The sequence below is a fragment of the Vipera berus genome, assembly GCF_964194415.1.
Source record: "Vipera berus genome assembly, chromosome: Z".
NCBI classification, from domain to species: Eukaryota; Metazoa; Chordata; class Lepidosauria; order Squamata; family Viperidae; genus Vipera; species Vipera berus.
In genome coordinates, this window is record NC_138205.1 from 37,437,736 (window position 1) to 37,458,339 (window position 20,604).

Consider the following 20,604-nt stretch of genomic DNA (forward strand, 5'->3'; position numbering starts at 1 on the left):
AGAAGCAACCTAGAACTAAGGAGAAACTTCCTGACAGTTAGAACAATTAACCAGTGGAACAACCTGCTCCAACACTGGAAGTTTTTAAGAAGAGACTGGACAGCCATTTGTCTGAAATAGTAGAGGGATTCCTGCCTGAGCAGGCGGTTGGTCTAGATGACCTCCAAGGTCCCTTCCATCATCATCATCATCATCATCATTAACATTCTTAATTAACTTTCTAATTAGAACTCAAGACTCACTTTTATAATTAAGGGCTTGTAATCTGGGCTGTTCCCAGAAGGCTATTATGTACCACTTTTTTAGGTGGGACAGCACTAAAGGTTCTGACAGCAGTACAAGAAAATTGCAGGACAAAACCTGGAGATTAAAGTCCAAGTTTTAATCTCTGAACAATCCAGGAGAAAACTACTAGGTTTCACCCTCAGTTTGGTCATCTGCAGAATGGGAATATTAAGAATCTATCATGTAATTCTAAAATAGAGTTGACTGCTATAGCTATGTACATGTGAGCCAACGTGGGAGGGGATTAGTGGGTGCTATTCTTTATATTCATTTCACAACTTCCAAATTTACGAAATTAGCAAATTTGTCTCTTTTCTACAGAGCTCAGAACAACATATGGGGGGAAAATTAATCTCCTTTATTTTCATAGTAGGCTAGAGTGAGAAAGTACATTAGATTAATTCTGATGGTCTGGGTTTTTTCCCAGTGAATTTGGAAAGAGGTATCTATCTCTACCTATTTCAAAGACCAGACTTGAAAGGGAGTAGACAGCTCTTTCTCTCCCTTAATCTTTTGCTTATAAGTCAAAAAGAGTTCAGAGCAATAAAACTGCCACAATGGCCTTGATTATTTTGTTATGTTATTTATTTAAAATGTTTATTTAGCTGCCTATCTTTCAACCGACTCTGGGCAGCTCTAAATCAAAAATTAAAAGACACATAAAATAATTTTAAAAACAACTATTTAATACATATATTCTATTGTTATCATACTTGTTATCATATTGTAGGGTATAAACATAGTCCATCGTATACCTTCTTGTTACATTCAGGTGGTTCAATTACCAAGAAGCTCCTTGGTAAATTAACAAGTTGACTAGGGCCACATATTAGAATCTCCTGTACCAATGGGGGCTACTAGTATGAGATGAATCAGTCTACCACGTTTTGGGTCTCCTGAATATATTTCACTGAGTACCATTGTCTGTAAGGAGGACATGTTTGCCTTATATGAGAGTCTAGATCTTATTCAGTAGTGGACCGACTTTAGGACTCATGTGTCTGATATTAACCTTGGATTTTAAGTAGGCAAATTCCATTTGCTTCCAACCCACAGGAAGGCTGATGCTATGTTCGTTACTGAATTTCCACTTTAGCGGGAGAAGATGTTTCTTTGGTTTGGGGCTGGTATGACCTGTTTCAGGATCTCCGATACTCCCTCAAAGTTTGTGAACCTTGCCTTCATGCTTTTGTTGGTTAATGGCAGGAATTTCTTCTTCTCGTTGTCTGGAGAAAGACATTATTTATGACCTCTCTGTACAGTTTACTCCCCCTCCCTTCAATAGATTTGATAGAAGGAAGAATGTGGATTTAGAATCTGTACTCCAATTCTTCAGTCACAATTGTCTCCCAATGATCATGTTAGCTACAGTGAGGGGAAAACATTATTTGATCCCTTGCTGATTTTGTATGTTTGCCCACTGACAAAGAAATGATCAGTCTATAATTTTAATGGTAGGCTTATTTTAACAGTGAGAGACAGAGTAACAACAAAAATATCCATAAAAGCACATTTCAAAAGAGTTATAAAATGATTTGCATTTTAATGAGCGAAATAAGTATTTGCCCCCTTTGTAAAACAGGACTTAGTACTTGGTGGCAAAACCCTTGCTGTCAATCACAGAGGTCAGACATTTCTTGTAGTTGGCCACCAGGGTTGCACACACCTCAGGAGGGATTTTGTCCCACTCCTCTTTGCAGATCCTCTTCAAGGCATTAAGGTTTCGAGGCTGACGTTTGGCAGCTCAAACCTTCAGCTCCCTCCACAGATTTTCTATGGGATTAAGGTCTGGAAACTGGCTAGGCCACTACAGGACCTTAATGTGCTTCTTCTTATAGTCACTCCTTTGTTGCCTTGGCCATGTGTTTTGGGTCATTGCCTTGGTGGAATACCCATCCACGACCCATTTTTAATGCTGACTGAGGGAAGGAGTTTCTCACCCAAGATTTGACGGTACATGGCCCCCATCCATCATCCCTTTGATGAGGTGAAGTTGTCCTGTCCCCTTAACAGAAAAACACCCCCAAAGCGTAATATTTCCACCTCCATGTTTGATGATGGGAATAGTGTTTTTGGGGTCACAGGCAGCATTCCTCCTCCTCCAAACACAGCGAGTTGAGTTGATGCTAAAGAGCTCGATTTTGACCTCATCTGACCACAACACTTTCATCTGGTTCTCCTCTGAATCATTCAGATGTTCATTGGCAAAATTCAGACGGGCCTATACATGTGCTCCTTGAGCAGGGGGACTTTGCGGGTGCTGCAGGATTTCAGTAGTTCACAGCATAGTGTGTTACTAATTGTTTTCTTGGTGACTATAGTCCCAAACTGCCTTGAGATCATTGGCAAGATCTGCCCATGTAGTTCAGGGCTGATTCCTCACCATTCTTATGATCATTGAAACTCCACGAGGTGAGATCTTGCATGGAGTCCCAAACCGAGGGAGATTGACAGTTATTTTGTGTTTCTTCCATTTGTGAATAATTGCACCAACTGTTGTCACTTTCTTACCAAGCTGCTTGGCGATAGTCTTGTAGCCCATTCCAGCCTTGTGTAGGTCTACAATCTTGTCCCTGACATCCTTGGGCAGCTCTTTGGTCTTGGCCATGGTGGAGAGTTTGGAATCTGATTGATTGACTGATTGCTTCCGTGGACAAGTGTCTTTTATACAAATAGCAAGTTGAGATTAGGAGCACTCCCTTTAAGAGAGTGCTCCTAATCTCAGATCATTACCTGTATAAAAGACACCTGGGAGTCAGAAATCTGGCTGATTGCTAGAGGATCAAATACTTATTCACTCATTAAAATGCAAATCAATTTAACTTTTTTGAAATGCATTTTTCTGGATTTTGTTTTGTTATTCTGTCACTGTTAAAATAAACCTACCATTAAAATTATAGACTGATTATTTCTTTGTCAGTGGGCAAACATAAAAAATCAGCAGGGATCAAAAAACTTTTTCCTCACTGTACCAAGCCTCTGGTTATGAATTGAATACTGTCCAAACTAGTGTCTCCATGAAACTTGGCTAGCATGTTTACACTCTGGGGGAATGTTGATTTAGACTGTTTGGTCCAAAGGATGGACCTTGGCAAAACTGAGATCCTTGAAGATAAAAGTTATTGCTTCATACACTCTGAATAGCAAGATCTCCAATTTTTTTTGGCCTTTGGGATTTCTTCTTCATTTCTGTCTATTAGGGTCCCTGAATCTAGGGCTACCAGGGGGTAACTAATAGATGAGAGTATTGGCCTGATCTAGGGCTGCCTGGAGGAATGTTCAGGGGTGTCAAACTCAATTTCATTGAGGGCCGGATAAGCATTGCGGCTGCCCTCAAGGGGCCAGGTGGGTGTGGCCTGGGTGGGCGTGGCCTACTGTGTGGGCATGGCTAGAGTGCGTATGGCCTACTGGGTGGGCATGGGCAGCTCTACCTCGTTGGCATCAAGGGTGCCTATGGGGGCCTGGGCAGGAGTGGGACAGATCTGAGGGTCTCTGGCAGAAGGAGGGTCTCTGGGCCAGGGCCAAGCAGTGGGGGCCGTTCCTTCACTGTTTCCAAGATGGCTTCGTGGGCCGCATGAAACCACTTCACGGGCCGGATCCGGCCCCCGGGCCTTGTGTTTGACATGTCTGGTTTAGATGGTCAGAGAAAAGTTCATTCCTCACCATTTCCAAGTCTTCCACTTTGTGGTCTTCTCTCCTTCTTCTCTCATTAGACCACAGTACTGCAGATATGGCCAAAGAATGCTATTGTAGAGAGCCACAGAGATGGTCTTCATAAGCCATTAAAGAAACAACAAGGAAAAAAAGCATTCTTTAAGCCCTAGGAAAGGAAACCATGTTAGGAAGAAATTCAGATTGGCTTCTCCTTGACTCAGTGGCATATAACTATCTGCCAACTGTAACAAACTAACTACCAACTATCACCACCATCTCCACCACAGATACACCAACAACAGCCAAGCCTCCTACAACTGACCCCATCCCTTTGGGCCCCACACCTCTGGTGATCACAGAAAAATATGTGCAAGATCTATTTCACAGACAAAAGCCTGGAAAAGCACCAGGCCCAAACAAGGTAACTCCTTCTTGCTTGAAAGCCTGTGCTGACCAATTGACCAAACATCTTCACCCGCATCTTTAACACCAGAAATGTGTTATGTTGCTTCTTGCTTCAAATGCTCTCCTATCATCCCAGTGCCAAACAAACCCTCCATCAAGGAACTGAATGACTATAGACCGGTTGCTCTAACATCCGTAGTTATGACAATCTTTGAAAGGCTAGTGCTGGCCTACCTGAAAACCATCACGGATCTACTGTTAAACTCCTTGCAACTTGCCTACTGAGCAAATAGATCAGCAGATAATGCTGTTAATATGGTTCAGCACTACATCCTATAACATCTTAAATCTCCAAGGACCTATGCAAGGGTCCTTTTTGTAGAGTTCTGCTTGGCATTCAATACCATCATTCCAGATATTCTTCTAACTAAACTGATGCAGCTAGCTATGCCTGATCACACTTGTAAGTGGGTCATAAACTTTCTAAAAGCAGAAAGCAGCAGGTGAAGCTAGGCAAAATCATATCAGATACTGTACAATTAACACAGGGCCCTCCTCAGGTCTGTAACTCTCTTAATTCTATATACCAATGACTGAATCTCAAAGAATCCCTCTGTTAAAGTACTGAAGTTTGCAGTTGATACAACAGTGATGGGTGTCATTCAAGACAATAATGAATCTGCATACAGGGAGGAAGTTGAACAACTAGCCTTGAACAATCTTTAACTGAACACACTCAACACAGGAGAAATGATAGTAGATTTTAAAAGAAGCCTTCCTATTCTACCTCTTACAATACTAGACAATACAGTATCAACAGTAGAGACCTTCAGGTTTCTAGGTTCTATAATATCTGAAGATTTAAAATGGACACCTAATATCAAAAATGTCATCAAAAAAAGGACAACAAAGAATGTTATTTCTGTGCCAACTCAGAGTGTCATTTGCACCTCTATAACTGTCTGGTTTGGCACTGCAACCAAACAAGACAGACACAGACTTCAATGGATAGTTAGAACTTCAGAAAAAAGAATTGCTACCAGCCTGTCTTCCATTGAGTCCCTATATACTGCCACCAGCCAGAAAGAGGGCTGTGAAAATATCTATAGACCCCTCACATCCTGGACATAAACTGTTTCAACTGCTTCCTTCAAGACAACGCTATAGAGCAGGGGTGTCAAACTGCTGGCCCACAGGCCAGACACGTCATCTGGAAGCCGCATCCATCCCATTGCTGGCAATGGCAAAACCATCCCAATACGTTACGTGACGTCACGTGACGTCACGAGTTTGACATGTCTGCTATAGAGCACTGCATGCCAGAACAACTAGACACAAGGACATTTTTCCCCCATACCATGACTCTGCTAAACAATTAATTCCCACAACATTGTCCAACTACCTAGTAAGGTTGTATTACTATTATCCTTATCTTTCCTATTACCTATTTCCATATCTTATGACTATAACTTTTTTGCTTGTATCTTATGATTTACATTGTATTATTTAGTATCCCAATATGATTTATGTTGATTATTTTAGTATCATATGACTGTGACTGAGTGTTGTATCTTATGATTTATGAGGAATGTATTTTATGATGATTAAGATCATGATTTTTCACTTGTTGCTTGTATGTACACTGAGAGCTTATGCACCGGAGACAAATTCCTTATGCATCCTATCACACTTGGCCAATAAAGAATTCTAATATAAGAGGGAAAGATTTAAAACATAAGCAGACTTGCAAGATTCTATTATTATATAATCTATCTCAATAAAGTATAATTCTGCTCTTCCTATGGAGTCTATTTCCTAATCTGGGCTACTTCTTAGGGCTGACAACGATGCCCTTAGGATATCTGGAGGACAACAAATCACTGGGCTTCCAGGAATTAATATTATCCGATAAAATCAATTTAAAGTATATTGGTATAGTGATTAAGGCACCAGGCTGGAAACTGAGAGATTGAATTACCTGAGCCATAAAGCCAGTTGGTTGATTTTGGGCCAGTCATTCTTTTTTCAGCCTTAGGAGGAGGGCAGTGGGAAACCATTTCTGAAAATCTTATCAAGGACACTGCAGGTAGCAGTCCAGGCAGTTACCAGGAATCAAGACCAATTCAAAGGCACACCAAGCTTTGAATAATTTTTTCTATCAGTGAAAAGCATGGGGGATGATCAGCACCTGCTGCTGCTTGTTTGCTTCTATCCTCTCCTCAGCCTGGGCTACCTTAGTTGCCGCTGGGAACAGCAATGAGTAACTGCGAAAAGTATGTAGCACGTGGTCAACAACTTGGGAATTGCAGTACTGATAATATTTTACTTAGAAGATCATGGTGCAGAGTTAAAGGTGTTTGTTGCTGCTCAATGAGAGGTTAACCCCCTTACTCATTGCCTGTCATTGAAAAGATCTTCCAAGATATCCTTGGGATAAAATAAAATAAAATTTAAAAACCTAAGTACAATAACCAAGGTGCAGTTGAGATATTCATGACCTAGAGAACGGCAGTGGAATTCATAGGAAAGCATGTTCTCTAGAACAAAAAAGGACAGATAGTGGAGACCAGAGTTATCTCCCCATACATGAATTGACATTAGGGTTTTTTTCTAATCCTCTGCTTCTGGGGCAAAATGGAGGGAGACCTCTATTTCAGAGTGGCCTGCCTCCAGCATAGTAAAATCAGACGGTATCCCAACTTAGATTATTGGCAAGCTAAGCTATCAGTTTAACCATGATATGCAGTCACATTTATCATTAAGCCATACTTTTATCAATCAAAATGGCTGCTTCACAGGGCATGCTTAGCAAAGACCAATTAAATCAGATTATGACTTACTGTGTGACATAAAAATCCTGTAAGTAAATTTCATACATGCAAAAAGATGTAATACATCAAGCCCCACTCCAGGTGATTGTTCCACAATATATACTGCTCAAAAAAATAAAGGGAACAGAAAATAAGACATCCTACTATTAAATACAGTACATTGTGTTGTTTAAGTGTTCCTTTTATTTTTATTTTTGAGCAGTATATTTCATTTTGGGATTTTAGGAATAGTTTGGATCCTTCAAAGCAACTTAACTTAGAAATTTCTCTGCGTGTTTTTTTCCCTCCTGGATTTCTCTACTGTCTGCCCCTACACGTTGGAAAAAGGTTATTAGTCACACCATTCCTCGCACAACACTTCCCAGGACTCCCCCTTCCCCCAGCTACTGGGAACAATAAGCTTCCTCTCCACTTCTGCTCTCAAGTGTAAGCATTCATTTAGCCTTTAAAAGCACACCACTAGCCTTGAAAGACGAGCTAATTCCTCCTCCTTCTCTAAGGTGCAAGAGAAAGCCTGGGAGGGGGGGGGAGGGCTGGAACACAGCCCACACACCCTGTATTAATAGCACTGGAGCATCAATGCTTAAAATAGGCTGCAAGGAGCAAAGAGGCGGGTCTCGGGTGACAGCCACCTATTCTGGAGATGAGCATCTATGATGCAAGAACAGCTAAAAGCCAATTTTAGAAACACACACACCCAACCGGGGCATCTCCCCCATAGGCAGCAGCAGAAACCCCAGAACTGATTTGAAATTGTTTGGGGTAGAAGAAAAGAAGAAGAGTTATAACAAGATGCCATAAGGGAAAAGAGAGCCGGAGAGGAAGTGATGTAGGCCTGCAGATTTCCCCCTATAACTTATCATCCACAAACAGAAGGATTTCTAGTTAAAGCTCAGCTAGGTGCTGTCAGCTAAGCAGCCTTAGCTACTCTGAAAAATTAAGCTGGGATGAAACTCGTTAGTACTTGGGAGGAAATCCCAGATTATAGGCTAGACTAAGAAGCTGAAGTAGTATCTCTGAAGAAAGCAATGGCTGTCTTTTTCTGTCCTGTTAGCAAGAAGATTGCATGGATCTATCCACAGAGTTCAAATATATATATATATATATATATATATATATATATATATATATATATATATATATATATATATATATATATATATATATATATATATATATATATATATATATATATATATAGAGAGAGAGAGAGAGAGAGAGAGAGAGAGAGAGAGAGAGAGAGAGATAGAGAGAGAGAGAGAGAGAGAGATATCACAGCTTAGGGCTTGAACTCCAAGCTTTGAATGCCAAAGGTCAGTGATGGACCTTGCCACTGCAGGGTCAAGGAACAGAAAGCTCTTTGCCCAAGATCCTGCAGAAATGCTGTCAGCTCAGGAGGCAAAAAGATGGGCAAACAGACTGATATGGTATGCTGTGAGAAAGCTTCTTTCCTCAGTCCAAGGAAGATTTCTGCCCCCTAAATTTGCAAGCTACCAGTTAGAGAAGCAGCAGGGGTGACATCTACTTTCTGTTCAGGTCTGATAAAGTTCTAGAGATTGAATTTAAATTTCATATTAAAATGACATTTGAGAAGTCATTTAAAACAACAGTGCTGCAGTGATGGAGAGATACCTTTGTATGCATAAAATTCCAAAAAAATTGGTAGCTGAAAGGCCTTCAGCATAGCACCTGGTTGAATGGACCAATGACTCAGTATGAAGGCGGCTTCATCTGTTCATAAATTTTGTCGATATATTTTAGATAGTTAACTATGAACTTAATTTAATTTTTACACCCAGTCTTTTTTCTATGTGCTCATTTCTTCACAATTTCTAAAACAGAAACTGTAGATACTGCCAAAAATAAAAATGAAAATCCATTTAGAACATAAATCTGGCAGGGAGGGGGGAGAAGAGAAGGACAGAATTAAGAACATTTGTTTAAGAATATTCCCAAAATCCATTTATTTCACTGAGCAGCATGAACAATGTATCTGATGCACAATTAGAACATCAATACCTATAATTTTATTAAACTCGATAACATCGATAAGATGGCGGCGCCTGGAATGGCTGCGGCTGCATTGGCTCTTGAAGGCAAATAGTTTTGGGAGGGATAGTAAGGGCTATAGGCCACATGATCAGGAAGATTTTAATGTGTTTGAGCAACATGGTGGAACTAAGGTAACATACGACATACGACCGACAATCTTTGCTGGCATGGCGAGTTTCTAGTTGTTTTGGAACTGTTGGTGAGACCGTTAAAAGTCGTTGGCGCTGTTTGAATTTGTTCTACCAGCACCAAGATCTGACTGCTGGCCCAGTGATGGATTGTATTGCAAATCAGGGCTGTTTCCAGAGGAGGCAGAGGTGGAGAGGACCTGGAGCTTATGGAGCGAAGGAACTGGATGAGGCTGTCGGCAGGCCCAGAGGAAGAGAGAGAGGCTTTTGGAGGAGTTGGTGGCAGCGGCAGCGGCGTGCTCCAGGGGTGAAAAGAAGCAGGGCCTCTTTGGGGAAAAGGTGGAAGAGTCAGGATCAGAAAAAGGAAAGAAGGCGAGGTTGTCAGAATACAAGCTAACCTGAGGGCTAATCCACATGGAGCCCCATTTCCATCTGTCCTGTGTGCCATTGTTCACTCCCTAGAGACTAAAATGGACAATGTGAAATTTGAGCGGGCCACGAACAAGGAGTATATATCGGAGGTGGTGACCCTTTGAGAGCTGTATGCAACAAAATTTCATTTTGATGTATGCCGATTGGTGTACATTCAAAGTGACAATAAAGTTATCATCATCATCCAAAAAAAAACTTTTGACAAAGTCGACCTTTTTTAATCTTTTTTCATGTACATGCAGAATCTAAAAAATAGCGATATTTGATTTCATACATTTGATTCCAAATGGGACCTAATACAAAGCTATTTATTTCTGAGGGTTTTTTTACCACGAACATTAATTATCATTCTATGCATCCTGAGCATGCTGGATCTCACTAGTTTGTTTTGAGATCTTTCTCTTTAGAATCAAATCAAATGGTAACAAAATTAGCTGGAGGATCTTCTACAAACCTGAATGTCCTTTCAATCTGCTAATACCTTTTTTCATGTATGGATATTATGGCTTACTACACAAAGATCTATCTCAGAGAATAAACTAATTACAATTTAGTATTTATTTATCTCAGAATAAACTAATTATTATTTTTATTTCTTAGTTCAATTTCTAAAGCTACCCATCAAACCAGTGAACTCTGGGAAACACACAATATTAAAAACAATTAAAACATGATACGAAAAGAAATCAAATACAAAGACCAGCCAAAAGGTATTATAATCCATTGGTGTCAGCATAACCAGGAAAAGGGACCTTCACACACTCAGGACCCCCAGGTATGGGCATATAACCAGGTTTTCAAATCCTTCCAAAAAGCCAGCAGATTAGGGCTTCCTAATCTCAGGAAGGAGGATGATTAAGAGGGCAGCTACTACAGCAAAGAAGGATTGCCTCCTACTACCCAACAATTGGCATTCCTTGGCTGATGGAACCTGAGGATGAGAATGCCCATTTTGCTGGACCAGATTGGACAGGTAGAAATGAGTGGAAGAAGACTGTCCCTTAGGTAACCCAGTCCTAAACCATGAAGGGCTTTAAAGGTGATAACCTGTACCTTGAATTGCACCCAGAAACACACTGGCAATAATGGTGTTACATTTGCTGAATAGCCAACACTATTTGCAACCCAATCACCAGCATTCTGTACCAGCTGAAGCTTCTGAATGTGTCTCAAGGGCAGCCCTATGTAGAGTGCATTGTACTAGTCCAAGCAAGAGATCACAAGGACATGAATGACAGTGAGCAGAGCCTCCCAGTGCATTAATGAGTGCAACTGGCACATAATTTGAAGGTGTGCAAAGACCCTCCAGCTTCAACTACCACCTACTCTTTCAGCAGGAGTTTTGAATTCAACAGGACCCCCAGATTGTGTATCAGACCTTTCTGAGGCAGTGCCATCCCATTCCAGGGCCAAAGGTAGAAAAAACTTTGTAGCAGAAAGGCTAAACACCCAAAGCTACCCCAGTCTTGTTTGGGTTGAGCCAATGTCCACTGTGCCTCATCCATACCCCTACAGCCTCCAGGCACTGAGATAGGGTGTCCAGAGTAGACCAAGGTGGAGATATAAATCTGGGTATCATCAGCATATTGATGATACTTCACCCCAAACTGTCAACTCACCTCACCCAATGGCCTCATGTAGTTGTTAAATAAGAGGGGGGGGGAGAACTGAGCCCTGTAATACCCCAAAAAACAGGGGCCATGGACTGGATCTCTCCTCTCCTATCAATATCTGCTGGAACCAACCATGGAGGAAGGAAGAGAACTAGTACCACACAGTGTTGCCAGAAGGATGCCATAATTGACAATGTTGAAGGCCAATGATATATCAAGAAGAGCAAAGATGTATGCACTATGCATATGCTAGCCCGATTAAAAGGGATCCAGATAATCCACTTCTTCCGGGGTCCTTTGAAACTGCCATACAACTGCTTTCTCTGCAACCTAAAAAGAGAAAGTTGGAAGCTAACAAAGGCTCTCCAGATTAGTTGGGTCTAGTGATGGCCCCTTGATATATTAAATCATAAACTAGTACTAGCATGTAAAATAATAACAAATAATGGTATCATATTGGGTGACTTCAATAAAAACATCTTCTTTACTATTGAAAAACTAATCTATCACATCTGCACAATACAACAGAGAGGCAGAATGAAGAGCGGATCCAGCCATTGCAGCTACAGGTGGCAATATGGTGGAACACAAGTGGCTTTGATAGTATGCAGTTTAAGAAAGAAAGTGGGAGATCACATGGAAGTTCATAATCTGAGATTGATTTTGGAAGCTATCTTAGTCAAAGTCCTTTTATCGAGATCCAAAATACATGTGGAAGTAAAGCCAATGGAGAAGGATAACAGGAATGTAGTTCAATAATATTAAAAAGGTCATAGGTCTGCCAACACTCATTTGTTACTTTCTATCAATGATGCCATTCTATCTGGTGTAATCTATATATTAGCACCAGAAAATCATAAACAGTTTAAAAAGTAGAGAAATGTTGATTGCAGGAATCTCTGCATCACATTCAGACTCTTTTTGAACTCATTCCCCCCTCCAAAAAAAGTGTAAACATTGGTTCATTTTTGAATTGCTGTTTCTGTTAAAAAGACTTTCCTAACATTTCCTGTAATAGAAATCCATGATTCAATATCCTATTTCTAATATAATGGCCATCTTCTGACATTCCTAGATATGTGAAAAGAGGAATTGTATTCCTCTTCAGGCAATTTTTTTAAAGGATAAATATATCCAGTTCTTCCACTTTCTCATCATGAAAGCAGTCACCTAGCCATTTGCATTGCTCTTGTTTGTACCTTTCCCAATCCTGTTAGACAAATTTACTTTTTATAGTGGTGCCCAAAATTGGATATAGTACTCAAGGCCAATGCAGAATATAACATATCTCTTACATATGATTTGGAAATTATACTTCCACTGGTGCAGCCTAAAATCACATCTACATTTTTGCAACCACATCACATTGTTGACTCATATTTACCTCATGATCAGCTACAATTTTAAAATTCTTCTCAGATACTATTTTTACAAATACAGATCTATTTTTTCTAATTGACGAAGTTCCTGTTTAATTATGTTGTTTTCTAGCACATTAGTTGTTATCTGATTTAATTTCTGTATTAACTGCAAATAGGAGGGAGGTTTAAAATTAATCTTAGGCAGGATCAGAAACCAAAAACAAAGCTTTTTTATCTCCTGCCTTCCTCTGCCTTAACATCTTTCCTTATCTGCCTAAAGGCTATGAAGAAAGGGGTGCTCTTGCCAGAGATGTGAAGATAGCACTAGAAAAGGGCTTTTAAAGGTCATCCTGTTTTGTGGAAATCTATACTACTTTTCCTAGATTTTCCTAGAGAATTCCATAACTGTCCACATGCCTCTGATGCAGCAATTTCCTGTAAAACTTATAGTATCTCAGCACATTTTCTATTCACAAATATTCCAAAGAATCACAAAAACTTCCTTCTTTTTACCTGAGATATTGATATTTTTAATTTCAGCAACGTGGAATCCACAAAGTTTTCTCAGTTGGTGGGAAAAACTTATTAGGAAGGCTTGAGTCACTGCATTCCCATGTGTTTGCTTTAAAATGAAGCTCAGAACACAGCATATCAACCCAGCACTCAAGAGAAGCAGGAAGGCCTTTTTGCTCAAATAGGCAACAGATTCTCTGCATGCTCTCAGCAACACCTTAGGAGCTTCTAATCAAAGACAGACAATCTGGCTCTCTCCAGATGTTTGGACTTTAGCTCCCATTAACCTCAACCATCATAGTCAATAGCAAAGGCCTGTGGGAGCTGTGGTCCACAATATCTCTTTCAAAAATGAAGGCATGTAAATGTTACTTCCAAAGGTAATGCTAATTCAACGTGGGCAATGTTAAAAGAGCCTGGTTAATCCATAGTAGTAAAACGTCAGGAGGTAGCAGGTTTTCCATTAAAAAGTGTAAGGGATGTGAGTTGCAGGTCCCTTCATCAAATTTATAATTTGACTCATTAGGATTTAAAGTAACTTTTATTCTCTGCACTCTGCACTGACTTTACCTTTAATAATGCTTTAAAGATTACTAGTTTTCTTTTACTTTTATCTGGATTTTTTAAAAATATACTGCGCTCATTTTTGATAGCTCAGGCTGCCTTTAGTGTTATGGATTTGGCTTCTTTCAATCATTCTTTTGTGAAAATATGGCACTGAAATTGATTTAAGGCATTGTTAATCTCTTATAAGAGATATAGGTTTCTACCTTAAGAAGCCTTGGGAAGGCTGCAATGGTGAAAGGCAATTATTCATTGCATTGAATGAAACCAACATTTAACATGTCAAGTTGTGAAGGTGCACTAATGCCCCAAACACATCAAATAACATTGACAGCCCTTCTCTATTCAGACTCATCTGTCATAGAATGAAACCAGCAGAATCTCTAGGAAGAGATTTTTCACAGAGCTGAGACCCACCCACAGGATTACAAACTCCCACCAACTCATAAAGATCACGTTAAACCCTCTGTTTCCTTGGCTCCACCAAAGTGAAATGGCCTTGATCCCTTCAGTTTGAGTAAACAAGACATAAATAGCCCAAGGGAATCTGAGACCACTTCACAAAAGGGAAGGGGGTTCAAGGACAGAAAACAATTTTTGTCTTCCTACAAGGCTTTGGCTAATTTGCAGAAGACATCTCCTGTTAACTGATAGGCTAGCACCTTTATGGCCACCTGATCATGTGAAGGAATGATGATGATTCAGCTCATGCTCTGGCTCTTCCAGCTGAATGGATCAAGCCTAGGTAAAAAGCTTTGCTGGAAAACTGGAGGGGGGGAGAAACCTCATCACCATATGCAGCCATAGATAACACTCCCTCAGGAGACTGAGTTGATTCATACATTGTGGAGCAGTGTGGGGCTCTCACTTCTGCTGCAGAAGCTGGCCTTCATGACTTTCAGTTGACTTTTTTTTGGTGGTTTGATGTCTTGGGGTCCCCCCTATGATCCATAATCCTCCTCTTCCTAATGAATATGATTTAGGGATCTAGTAACAATGCTAACACCCTGGTATGAGAAACAATATAAGAGAATATGATATGAAAAATTAAACCAGGTTTGTTAAAGTAGAATAATGATCATCCTTAATTCCTTACAGACATAGACTGGAAATCTCATGTTAGCTATGGAGACGACCTCGTAATGAGCCAATTCATAGGTCTATGTTCTTTATTTATTGTATATCATATGCACCTCATTTATTAAAAAAACAGTCACAACCATCAGCAAGACTTGAATTCAATGTGCTTCTTGCCATTGGAAATTATTCAGGTGTTGGACTGCCGAACTTGTAGAAATATAAACATGTGAAAGATACCCCATTAAATTATACAAGTTCAAGAATGCATATAAAATGGCAGGGATTGCAAGCACCAATCCCCTTATGGAGAGCCATGTTACAGGTAGTCCTCAACTTACAACTGTTCATTTAATGGTGGTTCAACATTAAAACAGCCTTGGAAAAAAGTGACTTAAAATCTGTACTCACTGTTACACACTATCCCTGCAGTCATGTGATTGCAATTCAAGCACCTGGCAATCAGCTTGCATTTAACAACCAGCTACAGTGTCCTGCAATCATGTGATTGTGTTTGTGACCTTTTTTGCTGATTTCTGGCAAAAAAAATGTCCATTGGAAACACTGAATTCACTTAACAACTATGTGATTTGCTTAACAGCCATGAAGATTTGCTTAACAGCAGCTGTAAAAATTGTTGTAAAATTGGGTCCAACTTGACTTATGGCTGCAAGAACTTACGTTGCCTGGTTCTAATTATAGTCATAAGTTGAAGACTACCTATGAACATGTGATTCCCACATAAGATAATCCTGCAAGGCAGCATTAATAGGGATAATTACAGAAGGGTTACCAAAAAATGAAGTGGATGAAAAAAATCTTCCACTTGAATCACTTTTTGGTCTTTCATCACTTGACGGTTACAATAGCAGGGTACTATGGCATGTGTATCTGCAACTAATATTAGTGACAGTCACAATATGCATACCAGTTCAAATCCATTAGTTTTTTTGAGGTGGGCTCAAAGGCTTAACTTAGCTGCCTCCTCAGCCATAACCACTGAACTAACACAGAAAAATCAAACAACATTTATACATATAGGAACCAGACTTTCAAATGCATCTCTAGTAGAACTTCAAAGCAGCAGGATAAAAGTATGTGAAATGACTTTTCAAATAAACATTCTGAATGAGCTAAGGAGATTACAGGAAGGAGAAAGCAAAATTATGAGGGGTTCAAAGCAGTCTTCTGCAGGAGGGTGATAAAGAGTAGCAATCCAGCTTCAGGGAACAAAGAAGCTGGGTTCACATAACACTCTTTACCTGGTTACTGAATTTACCCATTTTAGGGATTTGGCTAATACACGTGACTTTGAATTAATCAAATAGACTGGATTTGAACATGTCAAACCAAAAAACCCCCCACAAAAAACCCAAACTGAATTAAACAAGCATAGCATGCTCTTTAAATGCAGTGCCTAGATTGCAAGTGACCTGGTTAAGTCCATCATATGAACTAATGTGAATGTTCAGACTGGGTTGAGCATATGAAATAAAGAATAGTTATGAAATTTCGCAGAGAGAGATTGTATTAATCAGAAGTAGGGTTGAATCCCCAATCTCTTTCTTGATCACACACCACTCACATCCACATCAATCTTCAGAATATCAGACAAGAATGAGGAGACAGCACCTTTGTGCACATGCAGAGTGCCTTTTCCTCTCCGTTTAGCAAACAAAGTAAAAAACCAAAGTATTTTCCCACACACACACAACCCAGATACATACACCTACTCATAGCAAGAGTCTCAGAACCTGTTGTTTTAGAAATGGGAGGAAGTTTAGTAAAGGGCATTCAGAAGAAGGGACGCTGCTGCATGGAAGGAAAAACAAATCGGTTAGGAATCTCTAGTCCCTCGGTTAATTTAGAAGGTCAGATGAGGGCAGAACCGGAGATATTCAGGTTGCGGGCTAGAAGAAATTGGCTTAAGTTCAGGTAGGTTGCCCTTGTGGATTGGGGTGGTGGGAAATCCCAGTGGGATTGCTATTTATAAAGGAAAGAGACGTTACGCCGAAAGAATCGACAGCAAGAGCCTCCCTATAGAAAGGTGGCGGGGCGGGAGGAGGCGCAAGCGATCGGGACCCACCTTCATAATGCCAGCGGCAGGGGCAGCCTTGGCCACGCCGGGGGGCTCTCTCTCGGCCGAGTTGTCGCGGCTGGTACCCGCAGAGCTGCCCGAAACGGAACATGGCGAGCTCAGGTCGTCCAGAGGTTCCACAGCGGCCGCAACACCTTCTTCTTGCAGCGGGACGCGGGGGGGCCCGGCCCGGGGCGACCCCGAAGGAGGAACGCAAGGAGTCCCGTCCGCCATCCCCCCCAGGGGCTCCCAGCAGCCGCACCGGCCCGGCCCGGCAAGAGTACTCAACGGCTGCCCCAGTGGCGCCCTCCGCCTTGTGCGTTTCCAGCCACCAAGCGCTCTCACTCGTGCTCCGGCGTCAGCGTGCCTTGCTCGCTTCGATTTGCTTTGCTTTGCCGGCGAAGGAAGGAGGATCGGACGCAGGGAACGATCGAGGAGACGCTACCTCCGCTGATGCCGCCGCCGGGGTAGAGGGATGACCGGGGCGGAGCCAGGCAAAGCACGGCCGCCCCTCTCAATCTCTATCTCCAAATGCTCTGCGGCCCCGCGTGGTGGAGCCGCGCGCGCCTGTGCAAGCGCCACGCCACGTCTCGCCGCGGTTGTGCCGGGCGTTAAATTCGAACGTGCGCTTGGAAAGGCGACACCTCCCCCCTCGCCGCCGCGCTAGGCTAAAATATATACAAACACATCTTTCTTTTATGTAGTTCGAATGGAATTCTTTTTAGTTAAAACAGTTCATACGCTCAGCCAGCAGCTGCTGTCAGGATCAAATGACCTGCATGTCACTGGGAATAAACCCGAGACACCCCAGGCGACCTAACCTAAAGCTGCCAAGAGAAGATAAGTGTATCCGTGTAAGAATCGGGCCTTCTAACAATACTGGGTTTGAGTTCCGCTCCATCAGACTCCCCTCCCTGTATTACACACGCTTCGTGGGGCAGAGGCGTAGAATTGCGGATATCCTTTCTCCTATTTCACTGCGTTTATTTTTTAAAAAAAATTAATAGGGTTACCAGTTAAATTAGGCTTATACAGTCGCAGTACCCAAAAGTTTTTAAAGAATTTCCCTGGAGCAGTTTCTTAATTTAACATTTTTGTCCACAAAGGAGGTAAGTATTCTCAGAAAAAAATGTACAGATATCCATTCACAGACAGTCCCATTGTTCCTAAATTGATTCTCTCCAGGTAGGCAGGAAAATAACTCTTATGGTTCCAAAAGAAGTACGACAAGCAGCCATAATGACTGGCAACTATGGGAGATGCAATCTGACACAATGGAGCATGCAGTGGCGTAGCGTGGGTTGTCAGCACCCGGGGCAAGGCAAGTAATTTGCACACACACCCCTCCACAGTGGGCGGCGACCCGGCGGATCGGATCGGAGCGCGCCCCCCCAGATGTTGCGCCCGGTGTGGCCGGCCCCCCCTGCACCCCCCACGCTACGCCACTGGGAGCATGGCACCATGGAGATATTGCCTTATAATTATTTGGCACCATAAATTCATATTCTGGCTTAGTACTGAGTCAACAGTCTTAATGCAATTTCCTATACAAATTACTACTACCTACCTTAACCTTCTGAAACCCCAGATTTTGTATTCCACATCTTCCTTATCATTAACCATAGCTACTGTTCAATGTATCTGGGGAAGATAGGTTAGCACAGGGCTTTTCAACCAGTGGTACGGGTACCACCTGTGATACATTGGCATCCGGCAGGTGGTATGCGACCATCCTAGAAAAGTGCTAGCAGGGGAGGGGAATGAGCTGAAAGGGTGGCAGCACCACACAAGCCTGAGCGAGAGACGGATGGAGCTGCAGGGCTGTCAGGGCTCAGCAGAAGTGCAAGGATCAACGCCAGGCTCCAGCTGGAGCTCAGCGCTTCTGAGCCCAGAAGAAGTGCCGGTCAGCTGGAATGTTGCAGCATCTCCAGGGTCTTGTGATTTACTGTACATTCAGATGCTTGGCAACTGATTCATATTTATGATGGTCACAGTGTCCCAGGGTCCTGTGAAGTGACCAAAACCTGCTGCAACCACCTAGCAGAGGGAGGGGGGGAAATAAAAACCAAATACCCCCCCACCCCACCCCCGCTGCCAATCCTGAACAGAAATGCTCACAACAATTAAAACCTTGGACAGGAGGAAGAGGGCCGCCAGGTGGGCAGGCGGGCAGGTGTCTTGCTCGGCTGTGGCTTGGGGGGCACTTTTTTTAGTGCCAATGTAACTTCGAACAGTCACTAAGTGAACTGTTGTAAGTCGAGGACTACCTGTACTTCATCACTTATTTCTTTTTTTTTTTTTTTTGGTCATCAAGTTTTTGACACCTTGCTAGGCGACTGGTGGTACTCAGACGTTGCCATATCCTAAAAGTGGTACAATGGGTGAAAAGGTTGAAAAGCCCTGGGTTAGCATAAAGACACTATGAAGCATAATTACCTTAAGTTTGGTTTCTTGACAGTCACAATAATCTGGGCTCACCCTAACCCCAAATCAAATCAAGCATATTTTATTTCCCATTTCCCCCTTGCAATTATGATTTGTAATACTTGATTGACACCTGAATACATTATGTGAGCCTCAATAATTGTTCAGCAAATCATAGCTTAGCATAATGTTAACCAAGTTATCTTAAGTCCTTGTACATGATCAACCCTCCCCTCATCATCTATCATCTTGAATACACAATGTCAAATTTGCCATATCCATTCCTGAGAGTTAATTACTCAAAAGTGAGTAGCTGGGATTATAGCAGCATCTTACAAACAGATGGCCTGTGACTTGAGAAGGGCAGTTCTCTTAACAAGGCTGTTTTGTGTTTGGAGTCCTTGGACAAAGTGTCTTCAGTTGGTCCCCGTCTCTGCTGGTGAGCCCTTGTAAGCTATACTAGGAGATGAGCAGTTTTTTTTCCCCATCAAGAGCTCTTCATCAAGACTCTCGCTTCCATTTAAGATCCTGTGATGGCCCCAAATGGTGACTACCTAAGGATAAAGTCTTTTCTCCAGACTCTGTACCCTGGAGATTATCTATCTGGCTAACTGCTGAATGTTATTTTTACACTAGCAACAGGACTAAATTTCCCACAGCATCAGTTTAGTGGCAGCAAGGTAGACCGTGTGGGACATATAATGCTATTCTACTGTGCTGCTTTTTCCAAAGCATTCTGCCTGAAGCATCTGTTTCACTGTTGAATAGCAGGGCTAGTTCTGATTGAAGGAGATTATAATTATGGCAGTCCAATTAGACATAGCTACCTTATTATTTTGGGATGCCAGAGGGCCCATAATGGGAAACCTCTGTAAACTTAGCGGTTGCCCAAGAATTCCAGATGGCAGGTACCTCCATTTAAAGCATGTTAGTAAAGGATGCAATGGTGGCATTTAAAATCAAATCTAGAGCTGAACTATGAGGAGACTATTATTGATTCTCTTCTGCCCAATTATTCTAAATGTTCTCTACTCCATCCATATCCCCTATCTCATTTTCTATTTTATAACCACAACAAATTCTATATAACTTCAAAGCCTACATCCGGGATGTTAGGTATGCTCTGAATCACAACATCTGTGCATTTAATATTAAATCATTATATATGATTAATTCATCCTGAATAAA

The 20,604-nt window shown here is 41.6% G+C and overlaps 1 protein-coding gene across 1 annotated transcript in view; it reads right to left on the reverse strand.

Annotated features, from left to right (window-relative positions):
- Positions 1–17,510, reverse strand: part of LOC308679177 (inactive phospholipase C-like protein 2) — a 68,212-nt gene extending 50,702 nt beyond the window's left edge. Inside the window, exon 1 of the mRNA XM_081346516.1 lies at positions 17,002–17,510. Within this exon, the coding sequence (XP_081202642.1) occupies positions 17,002–17,226 (225 nt within the window). The 5' untranslated portion in view covers positions 17,227–17,510. The remainder of the gene's footprint in view (positions 1–17,001) is intronic.
- Between the last annotated feature and the right edge of the window lie 3,094 nt (positions 17,511–20,604).